The sequence below is a fragment of the Salvelinus namaycush genome, chromosome 40 (assembly GCF_016432855.1).
Source record: "Salvelinus namaycush isolate Seneca chromosome 40, SaNama_1.0, whole genome shotgun sequence".
Lineage (NCBI taxonomy): Eukaryota > Metazoa > Chordata > Actinopteri > Salmoniformes > Salmonidae > Salvelinus > Salvelinus namaycush.
The window spans coordinates 18,448,622-18,464,869 of record NC_052346.1 but is presented as its reverse complement, the minus strand read 5'-3'; the positions used below and the strand labels follow the sequence as shown (position 1 = coordinate 18,464,869).

The 16,248-nt window shown below is 36.7% G+C and overlaps 1 protein-coding gene across 1 annotated transcript in view; it reads right to left on the bottom strand.

The window, feature by feature from the left end:
- Positions 1 to 16,248, bottom strand: part of LOC120033307 — a 55,930-nt gene that overhangs the window by 21,449 nt on the left and 18,233 nt on the right. Inside the window, exons 16-23 of the mRNA XM_038979588.1 lie at positions 13,645 to 13,850; positions 13,257 to 13,372; positions 12,717 to 12,736; positions 9,122 to 9,327; positions 8,835 to 8,882; positions 8,612 to 8,679; positions 8,197 to 8,216; positions 7,792 to 7,992 (exon numbers count right to left, since the gene is read on the bottom strand). Of these exons, the coding sequence (XP_038835516.1) occupies positions 7,792 to 7,992; positions 8,197 to 8,216; positions 8,612 to 8,679; positions 8,835 to 8,882; positions 9,122 to 9,327; positions 12,717 to 12,736; positions 13,257 to 13,372; positions 13,645 to 13,850 (885 nt within the window). The remainder of the gene's footprint in view (positions 1 to 7,791; positions 7,993 to 8,196; positions 8,217 to 8,611; positions 8,680 to 8,834; positions 8,883 to 9,121; positions 9,328 to 12,716; positions 12,737 to 13,256; positions 13,373 to 13,644; positions 13,851 to 16,248) is intronic.

Genomic DNA, 16,248 nt, shown 5'->3' with positions numbered 1-16,248 from the left:
ACATCAGTCAGGAAGTTAAAGCTTGGTTGCAAATGGGTCTTCCAAATGGACAATGACCCCAAGCATACTTCCAAAGTTGTGGCAAAATGGCTTAAGGACAACAAAGTCAAGGTATTGGAGTGGCCATCACAAAGCCTTGACCTCAATCCTATAGAAAATGTGTGGGCAGAACTGAAAAATGTGTGCTAGGATTTTACTAGGATTAAATGTCAGGAATTGTGAAAAACTGAGTATTAATGTATTTGGCTAAGGTGTATGTAAACTTCCGACTTCAACTGTAGCTCTGGGGATGGCATCAGGGCATATTGATGGTGAAGGATGGCTTTAGTGAGTTCTTCTAGTTTAGCTTTCTGATTTTTCTTTAAATGAGAAGAATACGAAATAATTTATCCTCTAAGTATGGCCTTGGGGCGGCAGCGTAGCCTAGTGGTTAGAGTGTTGGACTAGTAACCGAAAGGTTGCAAGATCAAATCCTCGAGCAGACAAGGTACAAATCTGTCATTCTGCCCCTGAACAAGGCAGTTAACCCACTGTTCCTAGGCCGTCATTGAAAATAAGAATTTGTTCTTAACTGACTTGCCTAGTTAAATAAAGGTAAAATAAAATAAAGTTATTCCCATAAGAGAGAATGAGAGGTTGAGCTTGTCTGATTTGAAAAAAGAAAATCAATAGAAGTCTGCATCAGACAGGAGAAGAGAATTGAATCTCCAGAGATTAGTACGAGTTTGTCGAGGTCTAAAGGTCCATGGTCAGAAATCACTTCTGGGTAAATATTCAGAAGAGGTGACATTTGGGAGTAACTTATGATCAATAAAGAAATAGTCAATATGAGAAAAATAATGGTGTGCATGTGAAAAGAAAGAATACTCTCTTGCCTGGGGATTCTGAAATCTCCAGGGATCTGTACTAGAGGTCGACCGATTATGATTTTTCAACGCCGATACCGATTATTGGGGGACAAACAAAAGCCGATACCAATTAAATCGGCCGATTTATATATATATAAAAATATATATATTTGTAATAATGACAATTACAACAATACTGAATGAACACTTTTATTTTAACTTAAAATAATACATAAATAAAATCAATTTAGTCTCAAATAAATAATGAAACATGTTCAATTTGGTTTAAATAATGCAAAAACACAGTGTTGGAGAATAATGTAAAAGTGCAATATGTGCCATGTAAAAAAGCTAACGTTTAAGTTCCTTGCTCAGAACATATGAAAGCTTGTGGTTCCTTTTAACATGAGTCTTTAATATTCCCAGTTAAGAAGTTTTAGGTTGTAGTTATTATAGGAATTATAGGACTATTTCTCTATACCATTTGTATTTCATATACCTTTGACTATTGGATGTTCTTATAGGCACTATAGTATTGCCAGCCTAATCTTGGGAGTTGATAGGCTTGAAGTCATAAACAGCGCTGTGCTTCAAGCATTGCGAAGAGTTGATGGCAAACGCAGGAAAGTGCTGTTTGAATGAATGCTTACGAGCCTACCACCGCTCAGTCAGACTGGTCAATCAAATATCAAATCATAGACTTAATTATAATATAATAAACACACATAAATATGAGCTTTAGGTCATTAATATGGTAAAATCCGGAAACTATCATTTTGAAAACAAAACGTTTATTCTTTCAGTGAAATACGGAACCATTCCGTATTTTATCGAACGGGTGGCAACCCTAAGTCTAAATATTGCTGTTACATTGCACAACCTTCAATGTTTTGTCATAATTATGTAAAATTCTGGCAAATTAATTACGGTCTTTGTTAGGAAGAAATGGTCATCACACCGTTTGCAACGAGCCGGGCGGCCCCTGTGTGCTTGATTTTAATCACCTGTCAGCAACGGGTGTTGCTGAAATAGCAAAATCCACTCATTTGAAGGGGTGTCCACATACTTTTGTATATATAGTGAATGTTGACACTGGTATTGTGCTTGTATTGTGCTGAAGATAATGAAAATGAGGTTGAAAAGTGGTGGAGTTGCCCTTTAAGGATTTTATTGAATAAGGAACTTCATTTAAGGCATATTTCATGCTCTCGTCTCCGTTTGGTGTTTACAGCCACCTTGACATCAACAACCCGACCAGGGGACACGTCCCAGAATGCAATGTTTTATTCAAACGCCTTTTCCCTCACTTTTGAGCTCAGCTCAGTCATTGAACAATTGCAAAAAGTGAAGCCTTTGTATGCCTGTTACAAACTCCTCAAAAAGAGAAAGCTATCCGTATAGAGTTTGTGGCTAGCAAGTTTTTATTGCGTCAAGCAACCCGGATTACCCCCGACTGTTTGCTACACTGGTGTCAGAAGTAGGATGCATGTGTAAACTAGCAGTGATGTTGAGATGCACCCCCTTCCACAGATCCTGTTTCTTCTTTATTATTTTCCATTCATTTTTATGAACATTTTTAACATAGGCCCCAATTTCTATACATTACAACTGCAAGTGCTCTTAACATCAAAAGTAAAGACATTTTCTTAAGTAGGCCATGAAATTAAAGATGTAATCCATAAAAACAATTAGCATGTCTTCATTGTTGGTACAAAAGTGGAACTGCTTTAATCACTTCTGGAACGAGGTCTTGAAGAGGGACATGGATCTTGAAAAGATTAGAAAACATGAAACACAACATGTTAGTGGTCCTGATTTGACCTGTGACGGTTACTCTAATTACAATGACCACATGAATGACAACCTACTTTGAACCTAATTATTGTCCCAGAAGCGCCGCTTCACATATGAAAGCTGTGTACAGAGGTAGCTGTAGACTGAAGACACTGGCCACTGGAAAGAGAATAATGACTTGTGTGAGATCCACAGCAGTACTGACTCTTATTTAACAGCTCCATTATGACAGACACCAACCATAAGTTTGACTTCTATTTTTCTTTATTTTAAAGTGTCGCCCCGAAGAGGCACATGACTGATGATGTACAGTTGTATAATTTGGCAGTGATTTGACATACCATCATATATCAACTCAATATTAGGAAGATGTTCCTAATGTTTGGTATAGTCAGTGTATACAGATGTAGGAGCCAGTTCATTTGAGCCAGTTTACTACATCAGGAAAATAATCCTGCAGCAACAGGAAATGTGAATTGTTATGTGGATTATAGTTAATGGACATTTTTGTAGGGGTTAATACATTTTTCATTAGGACAAATCAAGTCTGAAATGTAAAAGTGGAAATTACAAAATTTAGAAGCCCTTTTAAAACTCAAATACACTACAAGTTTGCATTTCAGCAACAAAATAGTGATGAAATTAAGATCCTACATCTGTAGTTGATGATGTATAGTTTTATCATTTGCAATGATTTGACAAACCATTATATTGCTCCAAATCACAGATAGACTGCCAGAACGAGGTCTTGTAGAGGGACGTGTATCTTAAAGATTAGGAAACATAAAACACAAGATGTTTGTGATATGACCTTTGATGATTACTGTATTACGTCGACCACAACAATGAACACAATAGAATCAAAGAATAATTACTTGTATGAGATCCACAGCAGTACTGACTTTTGTTTAATAGCACCATTCATTAATTTATTTCAATTGACTGATTTCCTGATATGAACTATAAACTCAGTAAAATCTTTGAAATTGTTGCATTTTGCGTTTATATTTTTGTTCAGTATAGTAGTTGATGAATAGTTACTGCAATGATTTGATATACCGTGACAAAGTTTAGAATCCAAGATAGAAAGCCACGATTTCTGGCCTGTAAAAAAAGGAGAGGAAAAATGAGAATGTAGTGGAAATTCTTACACAGGGACACTTGAAGTCAATCTTAAATGAATCGTTTATTGCGCTGGAGAGGTTGGGGTTTGTTTCCTTGTTCCTTGTCAATCATTGGTGAAATTAGCATTATGACAATATCTTTAATTAAATCATTCAAAAACCTTTATTAATGCAATTGCAGACAAGTTCACAATCAGGAACATAGCACGCATGTTTCCGAGTAAGTTCTGCATCAAAGAAAAGGTCCCATATTATTTTATTAAACCTGAAGTCCAGCCCTCGTGATGTCACTGCCTACGTCATTATCTTTTACTCATGTGACCAAAACCCTACCTACACAGCTATATAAACAAGGCTTTTAGTGTTATCTAAAAATTTGCAGTGAATGTCTAAGTTGATTTATAGTGGAAAATCTGACTAGTCTTATCTCCTACACTCCCCTGCAGAGTTCTGTCTGTCACACATTCTCATTTCTCTTTATAAAAGGCAGAGAGAGAATTAGAAAACAACTGTGGAACAATTTTAAAACCTCAATGTATATATATATTGTTAATCTGTAGTCTAGGACCCTATAAATGTAAGGAGGGAGGGGTCGTATAACCCCTCCCCTTCTATTAATACAACATAAGCATAATCAGTTATTCTAATACATCAATCATTTGGTACAGCCCCAATCATGAGCCCTAGGTGAACTCCTGACAAGGTTCCAACCAACTCAATGCACCATATTTCACATGTCAATCAGGAGCTCTGCCTGGGCAGACCCAGCAGTTGTCTTATATACAGCTATTCACAGACAAGTTATATTTGGATGATTTAACATAATTAATTATTCATTACCATTTTGTTTCATATCATGTGACAGATCAACACCTCACAAAGCTTCTTTCTCTAAGCTGAGACCTTGAAACTGAGATATCGTTCGTTTGTTCTCAAAACAAGGTCTGGGCGTACTGCCAAATTGCAGTTACTGATAAGAGGAGGATTTGTTCAGTCAACCACTTGCATGAACACATAAATTGGTTTATAGAACAGCACATGAATTGAAGACAGAATTGAGTTAAAAGAAAACCACAAACATTAAAATTCCCATTACATTACATCCTTTTATCGCTATGTGTGATAATAATCATTACATTTTAAATGTAAGCGTTTAGATTTTAGCTTCTATATCAAAATATTCTATACTCTATTAAAGTAAGGGGAATCAACACAAAATAAACCAGAAATTTCATCATTTCAAACCCTTCATTCTGGGTTGTACAATCCACATAGTATGGTAATACTATAATCATAATAAACATTATACTTTATTAATAGGAGTGAGTATCAAAATTGCACACACACACACAACGGATCTGTAGTTTCAGAGGTGCATAAATCTCTTAATATAAACCATTGTTTCCATATTTCTTTCCACAATCGGGTTGCATTGACCTATGTTTTCACTAAGGCTAATCCTTAGGGAGAAATCCTGACCATCCAGCAGACCCAATCTGGTGAGATTTGTTATTGATGCAAGACAAAAACAAAGAAAAGAAAACAACAACAGCAATTCACATATATCACTGAAGGTGGGGAAAACTTCCATTCACTTATATATATTTTTCCTTTTACTGGCAGGCATGTTAAGAAAACAATTAGCATATTTACTAAAGGGCCACATGGGACTGGTAATTCCCCCTTTGGACACATGACTCACATCATGATTCATGCGTCCGAAAAAAATCAACAACACTGCCTTAAAAAAAATTTAATTAAAAATTAAAATCAAATTATCTCTTGATAATTCCATAAGGAAATAATTGTATCCCATAAGGTAATGGTAAAATAGACTCTGTCCTTCTCGTGATCTGAATCACACATAGGACTATTGATAAATTATAAACTTATTTTTAAACATGTCTCCTGTCTTCCTAGTAAGTGTGATCAGGCCTCACCAGGAAGTCAGAACAGAGGTCAGAGGTCAGTCAGCCCTATTAAGTGAGTATTTGTTTTCCTGGACCTCAGATATCATTTAAATTTCAAACATTTGAAACATTTTGTGTATCAGGTTTACATTGTGTTTTTCAGTACATGTCTTCTAATCAAGAGAATGTACATGTGTGCAAACAAAACTCTGACAATAGAAACTTTAATTTGCGTACAGCATCCTTTCTAATCTGTAAAAAACTCACACAAAAAAGACCCCACACTTCTAAATCAAACAGAGTATTAACCACTAACAAATATTAATTAGTAGGTGGGTTGTGTGTGGGTGCTGGCATGTGAGTGGAAAAAATTGTAGGGTAAACACAAACAAAATGGCCTTGCTTCATTTGGGAGGTCCCTTAGCAGCTGGATCCGGGCACTTTTAACTGCTCTCCCAAGGCACTTGGCTCAGGAAGCCTTTCAAAGGGAGAGATACAGAATCATTGATAAACATGAGAAATAAAACGTGGTAGTGGACATTCCATCAGTCCTGGAAGAAAGAAAATAAACATGTATTTAGTTTCCACTATGCTTCATTTTAATCAGTCCTAAAAAGTATTGATCATTAATCGGGTTTACTGCATCTTGGGCAGGAAGTCTTAATAAACCCATGCGTATACAGAATTATATTTCAGACACATTTATACTTCAGACACATCAGATGATAACGGTGTCCCGTAAAGCTGAATTGGGTACCTTCTAAAGTAAACAACTCTCTTGTAATTGTAATATTTTTGACCTGTTGCATTGACATACAATTCTGTAAAAACTGTCCCTAATTTCCCCACTGTGTCTCACAGCTTTTTTGAGTTCAGTGTGTACTGGCGGCTATCTATTGTTCCACAGGGAGTTTATCTCTAATCCAAACAACAGACGACTTAAACACAAGAGCAGTGGACCAAGCCTTGAAGAGTGAGCAGCCTCTAATTGAATATCACTCCCAATGCTCAATCCCTCTGTCTTAATCCTTCAAATTACTAAAATATTACATTATTGGATTGCTATCTGAAAGCCAAATACCATTCTTTGTTACTTTCACTAGACTCCATAAACTCCCTTCCTAACAGGAATACCTCAATCACTACTGCTTAAACACACAGACCACTCTCAAACCACATTTTGCTTTTCCCCTTATTGCAAGGTTTAAAACAAAACAAATATGATAACTTTCTCCATATTGGAAGGCATTATTTTCATTTTAGTATACCTTCAAAAAGTTACTCTATATTTTTATTACCAATCTCTGTTGGATATTCACTTTTTGCTTCAATTTAATTAAATGTCTATTATTTTAAGATTCATATGTAATACTTTGGAGGGATCAATATGTATTAACTGGGTTGGCACGGTCTAAGTCCCCAGTAGATGTCAAGCTCCGTCCATAATAAATCTGGCACCTGAGACAACAAATTGGTTTAGAACGTCATCATTTGGGATACAAATGAAAACAACATCGGGAGTTCAATAAATTGTACTCTTTTAAGTTAACAGAAAATCATGTTCAACATTCATTGGTTCTATTTAACAGGGTATATTATGTCAAAATGCATGACCAGACTGGAGGAAATCTTCTAAGCATTTATTGTTTTTATTGGTTAGGGGTAAGTCAAGTCCCGTACAGTGCTTGTACAGAGACACCGAGATACTGTATTCAAAATGATGATTAATTGACATCATACCATGTCAAGCTTCAGCCTAATCTTCTTGACTGCTGCTTCATTGTGAGGACAGTTCAGTAGTCCTCTCTGGCTCTCATGGAACAGACAGTCCACTGTGAGTATTACATCACTTCTGGTCACTAGTCTGCTGCTGTCAGGTACAGTGTAGTCTGGGTTAAAGGTGTGATGCAGCACTACCAGAATGACATCTTTACCAGCTGTCAAGAGAATAAGGGAATACGTCAAAATAAACCAATAAGCCTCTCAAATAAACTATTTAGTAATGTAATGTATGCCGTTGGTACATTGTGAGTAAATCTGGTGTGGAAAGAGAATATCTGGTAGAGAAGGAAATAACATTGCTTCGGAAGTCATATTTGGGATGAGTTACTGTACTTGGAATCTGTTGCAGTGCTGCTTCAATATCAGTCCCGGCGCGGGAGACGATGGGACAGAAAGCCATGATGACATCACTCTCCACTGGCGACTTCACTTCCGTAAAACATCTTGTGGTGTTGTTGAGTTGACTCATAAACTGAATATGAGAATCCAAAGTATTGCCAGTCTCAACTGTGTAATATTTCAACTTGGGTGCCACTTGATTTTGAACAGACAAGAAAGAGGAAGGTCAAAAAGGTAATTGATAAAAGTATTAATGTTTTTGTTAATTGGCACAATGGATATTTGGTTCATAGATCAGTCAGCTAAAAGAGTATTGTAGGTTTAACCATTTACAGTACTTTACAATGCACCCCTTAATCTAAATATTAAATAAAATAAAAGAGCCCTGTTGAAAATTACCTCTGTGTTCCAACGTGGATCTATAGAAAGTGAATGAACAGACAAAGGAGTTTATTAGTCTAGATATATACATTCAGGATAGGAAACATGTACAACAACCGGTGTTCAGTCCAAATATTAAGGCAGAGACTATTTAATTATATAATAGAAACATATTTAGTCAAGCAGCTGCAGGGGAGATCTATCTCTGATTTCACAGGGAAGAACTCAAAGAATAAATGGTTAGATGTTTCTTATACAGTGGGAGGTGATCATACAATCATATTGTTTACACAACAGTTCTTTATACAAGCAACAGTTCTGGAACACAATGGCCTTGTGTTAGGGTGCAGACATACCAGGAGTCTACTGTATGAAAGGCATAACATCACAATCCAACACAGAACATATCCCTTGAGAAGTTACAACAGCTCACCCCAAATTGTGCCACAACACCATTACAACACAGCTCAGAATCACAGCTAGAATGGCAAGATGTCTGGTCTGTTTGAAGAGAAAAAGAAGAAAGATTATACAGTACATCAAATACAGAGAGATGCTGTACTCAAAATGATGATTCATTGATACAAAACCCCAATCACAATCTGCGTGACAGCTATAGAGTTCAGTAACAAAGTCTTCATTGTGAATGTACTTACCAGCATGTTACCCTGCTCAGGGATTCTGATCCGTTCTTCAGCTCCAATCTATAGAAACACTCATTACAAATACTAATATTTGACTCATACTACAACCATTGATTTTCTCTTACACTATCAGACCCTGTGTAATAAAATATTTTGGTTAACTATATGGTTTTGCATTTTGTGCTATTTGAAGTTATTCATTGACAGTTATTGAACATGGTTGTAACCACACAGCAGAGGCTGTTGCAGGGAGAATGGGGAGAGTGGTCCTCCCTGAACCTTGAATTAGGGTTAGCTACCTTTGGCTGTACATTCAGCCTCTTCAGAACCATGCTGACCGCTGCATCATTGTGAGGACACTCCAGTAGTCCTCCCTGGCTCTCATGGAACAGACAGTCCACTGTGAGTATTACATCACTTCTGGTCACTAGTCTGCTGCTGTCAGGTACAGTGTAGTCTGGGTTGAAGGTATGATGCAGCACTACCAGAAGGACATCTTTACCAACTGTCAAGAGAATAAGGGAATATGTCAAAATAAACCAATAAAACTCTCAAATAAACTATTTTATAATTTAATTTATGCCGATGGTACATTTTGAATACAACTGACAGGGAAAAAGAATATCTGGTATAGAAAGAAATGACATTGCTTGGGAAGTCATATTTGGGATAAACAGGGTTGGGTAGGTTACTTTGTAAATGTAATCTGTTACAGTTACTAGTTACCTGTCCAGAATTTTAATCAGTAACGTAACTTTTGGATTACCCAAACTCAGTAATGTAACCTGATTACATTCAGTTACTTTTAGATTACTTTCCCCTTAAGAGGCATTAGAAGAGAAAAATGCATATTACCAATTGAACGATATCTATTGCAGGATAAATCAATGTTAAAGTTTACAAATCTGGCCATATTTGGATGTTAAATTTTACTTTATGGGTTGGTTATGTAGGCTTCTTCTAACCCATCGCTTTCTACTACATATAATAATACGATTAAATGATATCTTTACATTAAAAATCAAAGTCTATCAGAATTTCAGTCATTCCAATAAATGTTATACCCCTTGATCTTCAAGAATAGGACTTGGAAATATGGAAGTATCGATTTTCCAAATTGTTTTACCTCAGCATAACCCCAAAATTAAGGACTTATTAGCCAGCCCTACTCTGTTGTTTATGATTTTGTTGTCATGGAGGACTGATTGGGCTCATTGATTCGAGTTGAAAAATAAATGCTGCGCTCATTGGATTGCATTCTTTGAGCACTACTGAAAAGTGCTATTTAAATGTGAAAAATTAATGTCATATGCTGCATTTGCTGTAGGCCTATTGTTTACCTTTTTGTTGGTGACACTTTGATATCTTGATAATATGCCGCTGTTTAAAGAGTTCTTCTTATATTTTGGGTTCTCATGGAGTGTGAAAGTTGAACTAAGCGCATGAGGCATTTATAAGTTATATTCTTCAAGAATCAATGTGTATATACATGTATATATATATATATAATGTAGCAACTACAGATTGCCCCTTTAAGTTCAGACTTGAAATCATTGGCCACTCTAACAATGGATCACTATCACTTTATTAATGCCACTTTAATAATGATGTTTACATATCTTGCATTACTCATCTCATATGTACAGAATATACTGTATTTTATACCATCTATTGCATCTTGCCTATGCCAGTAGGTCACTGCTCATCCATTTATTTATATGTACATATTCTATCACAGTGCCATCCGTTTTGTAATTAAAGCCCCATATACTACCCACCACTGTGACCTGTACGCTCTCGTTGGCTGGCCCTCACTTTATATTTGTCGCCAAATCCACTGGCTCCAGGTCATCTATAAGTCTTTGCTAGGTAAAGCCCTGCCTTATCTCAGCACACTGTTCACCATAGCAACACCCACCCGTAGCACGCGCTTCAGCAGGTATATTTCACTGGTCATCCCCAAAGCCAACACTTCCTTTGGCCGCCTTTCCTTCCAGTTCTCTGCTGCCAATGACTGGAACTAATTGCAAAAAACTCTGAAGCTGAAGCTGGAGTCTTATATCTCCCTCTCTAACTTTAAGCATCAGCTGTCAGAGCAGCTCACCGATCACTGTACCTGTACATAACCAATCTGTAAATAGCACACCCAACTACCTCACTCCCATATTATTACTTACCCTCTTGCTCTTTTGCACCCCAGTATCTCTACTTGCACATCATCATCTGCATATCCATCACTCCAGTGTTAATGCTAAATTGCAATTATTTCGCCTCCATGGCCTATTTATTGCCTACCTCCCTACTCTTCTACAATTGCAAACACTGTACATAGATTTTTCTATTGTGTTATTGACTGTACGTTTGTTTATGTGTAACTCTGTGTTGTTTGATTTTATCGCACTGCTTTGCTTTATCTTGGCCAGGTCGTAATTGTAAATGAGAATTTGTTCTCAACTGGCCTACCTGGTTAAATAAAGGTGAAAATGTAAAAACAAAAATAATAATAATAATTCCATCCCTTTACTTAGATTTGTGTGTATTTGGTAGTTGTTGTGGAAGTGTTAAATTACTTGTTAGATATTGATGCACTTTCAGAACTATAAACACAAGCACGTCGCTACACTCGCAATAACATCTGCTAACCATGTGTATGTGATCAATAACATTTGATCTGATTTGATTTAAGTCTATCAAAAGTGTGCGAATTTGAGTATGTGTCCATTTGGCCTATGGATAAAAAATAATAATTTGCAGCATGAATTATATTGAGCAATAAATTTCTCAATTTTATTCCATAGGCTGGGATCCGCGCTATGCAGCTGTTGCAAGAGCTCATTTTTCACTGGATGTCCACTGGTTTCAAAAACAATGATTGATAGGCAGCTTAAACTTCTTGAATTGAACCATCATTGGGTTCAAATACACATTTAGATCTGTGAACAGCCATCCACAACAACCACAATCCATAAGGCGCAAATAGCTAAATGAGAGAGCAGCAGTGTGATTCAAATCAATGCGCTATGTAGATATCAATAATAAGGGATATCTGTATCGCCGTAGACTATACCACTGCTGTCATCATTACCTCCAAGCCTTTATTCATGTTGGATCATCTTTGGATGCCGACAGCAGTCGCACCATTGGAAGACATAGCTTGGACTGTAACCTACAAAAGCCTATTCCTCCTCTTTTCCCTCAATCCATCAAACACATTTGGTGTGTCATCATAGTGGTCTCTGATTTATTGTCAGACTCGCTCACGTTGAACAAATTTAAATGTGCACTTTTTTTCAATGCTGATTTGAATGTCATTGAGAAAACAGAGAAGTGTCAAAGATTTTTTTTCGCAAACATCCTTTCTGAATTTAAAAGTAATCATCTAGTTTTTCAAACGTATCTGTAATCTGATTACAATATTTTTGCTGGTAACGTAACGGATTACAGTTACAGTTTTTTTGTATGTAATCCGTTACTCCTCAACAATGGGGATAAATTACTGTACTTGGAATCTGTTGCAGTGCTGCTTCAATATCAGTCCCGGCGCGGGAGACGATGGGACAGAAAGTCATGATGACATCACTCTCCACTGGCGACTCGACTAACGTAAAACATGTAATGTTGTTGAGTTGTCTCATAAACTGAATATGAGAATCCAAAGTATTGCCAGTCTCAACTGTGTACTGTTTCAATTTGCGTGCCACTGATTTTGAACAGACAAGAGGAAGGTCAAAAAGGTCATTGATAAAAGTATTCATGTTCTTGGTAATTGGCACAATGGATATTTGGTTCATGGTTCAGTCAGCTATAATAGTATTGTAGGTTTCACCATTTACTTTATAGTGCACCCCTTAATATAAATATGAAATTATACAAAATAACCCTGTTGAAAATTACCTCTGTGTTCCAACATGGATCTATAGAAAGTGAATGAACAGACAAAGGGGTTTATTAGTCTAGATAGATACATTCAGGATAGGCAAACTACAACCAGGGTACAAACCATGAAGATAAACTATCTTTCTCTACAGTGCAAACTGCGTACAGCAGTGTGAGGCTATTTCACATTCTAAACATGTACTTCTTTGCTCTAATCTTTCACAATATCCAGCTCTAGAGTACTTTACCACCTCAGTCCTTCCACTGGACAACATGATTTATTGGAATTAGAAAGTGAAAGTAATGTGTTATTGTAAATGTACTTACTGCCTCTGTTCTATTCTACATTCATAGAATTACTCATCTAAAAAACATTCTATTAAATTCTGCACTACCAGTTTCCACTTAACCATGTGTACTGTTTAATTCCTGTTGAAGACATAGAAGATTAAATGATCACAAAACCTTTCATGACACCCACCCAACTGTTCATGATAGTTATGGTATTCATATTGAACATGAATTGTCAATTAAATAAAATGAGGAAAGTAGGCTTACTCTTCAGCTATGGGATTATTTTCTGTTGACTCTATTGCAGTTGTGGTTTGAAGTGATCTGTTCCGGGGGGCGGCAGGTGGCCTGGAGGGTAGGAGCGTTGGGCCCCCTGCACCTCTCTGTTTCAGAGGGGTTGGGTTAAATGTGCAAGACACATTTCAGTTGAATGCATTCAGTTGTACAACTGATCCCTTTCCATTTACCAATGGCTAAACTAAGAGAAAGTGAAACTAAACAGCATGAGATAAACAAGGGTCTCCACAGCCACAAAGTCAACATCGTAAAAATTAATCAAATCTAAAATTCATTTTTTGGTCTTAATTTAAGGTTAGGCATAAGGTTAGCAGTGTGGTTAAGATTAGGGTAAAAGTTTAACCTTAGGGTTAGCTACCTTTGGCTGTACATTCAGCCTCTTCAGAATCCTGCTGACCGCTGCATCATTGCGAGGACACTCCAGTAGTCCTCCCTGGCTCTCATGAAACAGACAGTCCACTGTGAGTATTACATCACTTCTGGTCACTAGTCTGCTGCTGTCAGGTACAGTGTAGTCTGGGTTGAAGGTGTGATGCAGCACTACCAGAATGACATCTTTACCAGCTGTCAAGAGAATAAGGGAATACGTCAAAATAAACCAATAAAACTCTCAAATAAACAATTTTATAATTTAAATTATGCCGATGGTACATTTTGAATACAACTGACAGGGAAAAAGAATATCTGGTATAGAAGGAAATGACATTGCTTGGGAAGTCATATTTGGGATAAACAGGGTTGGGTAGGTTACTTTGTAAATGTAATCTGTTACAGTTACTAGTTACCTGTCCAGAATTTTAATCAGTAACGTAACTTTTGGATTACCCAAACTCAGTAATGTAACCTGATTACATTCCGTTACTTTTAGATTACTTTCTCCTTATGAGGCATTAGAAGAAGACAAAAATGCATATTACCAATTGAACGACATCTATTGCAGGAAAAATCAATGTTAAAGTTTACAAAGCTGGCCATATTTGGATGTTACATTTTACTTACTTATGGGTTGGTTATGTAGGCTTCTTCTAACCCATCGCTTTCTACTACATATAATAATACGATTCAATTATATCTTTACATTTAAAACCTAAATCTATCAGAATTCCAGTCAATAAATGTTATACCCCTTGATCTTCAAGAATAGGACTTGGAAATATGGAAGTGTAAATTAGCCAAATTGTTTTACATGAGCATAACCCCAAAATTAAGGACTTATTAGCCAGCCCTACTCTGTTGTTTATGATTTTGTTGTCATGGAGAACTGATTGGGCTCATTGATTCGAGTTGAAAAATAAATGCTGCGCTCATTGGATTGCATTCTTTGAGCACTACTGAAAAGTGCTATTTAAATGTGAAAAATTAATGTCATATGCTGCATTTGCTGTAGGCCTATTGTTTACCTTTTTGTTGGTGACACTTTGATATCTTGATAATATGCCGCTGTTTAAAGAGTTCTTCTTATATTTTGGGTTCTCATGGAGAGTGAAAGTTGAACTAAGCGCATGAGGCATTTATAAGTTATATTCTTCAAGAATCAATGTGTATATACATGTATATATATATATATATAATGTAGCAACTACAGATTGCCCCTTTAAGTTCAGTCTTGAAATCATTGGCCACTCTAACAATGGATCACTATCACTTTATTAATGCCACTTTAATAATGATGTTTACATATCTTGCATTACTCATCTCATATGTACAGAATATACAGTATTTTATACCATCTATTGCATCTTGCCTATGCCAGTAGGTCACTGCTCATCCATTTATTTATATGTACATATTCTATCACAGTGCCATCCGTTTTGTAATTAAAGCCCCATATACTACCCACCACTGTGACCTGTACGCTCTCGTTGGCTGGCCCTCACTTTATATTTGTCGCCAAATCCACTGGCTCCAGGTCATCTATAAGTCTTTGCTAGGTAAAGCCCTGCCTTATCTCAGCACACTGTTCACCATAGCAACACCCACCCGTAGCACGCGCTTCAGCAGGTATATTTCACTGGTCATCCCCAAAGCCAACACTTCCTTTGGCCGCCTTTCCTTCCAGTTCTCTGCTGCCAATGACTGGAACTAATTGCAAAAAACTCTGAAGCTGAAGCTGGAGTCTTATATCTCCCTCTCTAACTTTAAGCATCAGCTGTCAGAGCAGCTCACCGATCACTGTACCTGTACATAACCAATCTGTAAATAGCACACCCAACTACCTCACTCCCATATTATTACTTACCCTCTTGCTCTTTTGCACCCCAGTATCTCTACTTGCACATCATCATCTGCATATCCATCACTCCAGTGTTAATGCTAAATTGCAATTATTTCGCCTCCATGGCCTATTTATTGCCTACCTCCCTACTCTTCTACAATTGCAAACACTGTACATAGATTTTTCTATTGTGTTATTGACTGTACGTTTGTTTATGTGTAACTCTGTGTTGTTTGATTTTATCGCACTGCTTTGCTTTATCTTGGCCAGGTCGTAATTGTAAATGAGAATTTGTTCTCAACTGGCCTACCTGGTTAAATAAAGGTGAAAATGTAAAAACAAAAATAATAATAATAATTCCATCCCTTTACTTAGATTTGTGTGTATTTGGTAGTTGTTGTGGAAGTGTTAAATTACTTGTTAGATATTGATGCACTTTCAGAACTATAAACACAAGCACGTCGCTACACTCGCAATAACATCTGCTAACCATGTGTATGTGATCAATAACATTTGATTTGATTTGATTTACGTCTATCAAAAGTGTGCGAGTTTGAGTATGTGTCCATTTGGCCTATGGATAAAAAATAATAATTTGCAGCATGAATTATATTGAGCAATACATTTCTCAATTTTATTCCATAGGCTGGGATCCGTGCTATGCAGCTGTTGCAAGAGCTCATTTTTCACTGGATGTCCACTGGTTTCAAAAACAATGATTGATAGGCAGCTTAAACTTCTTGAATT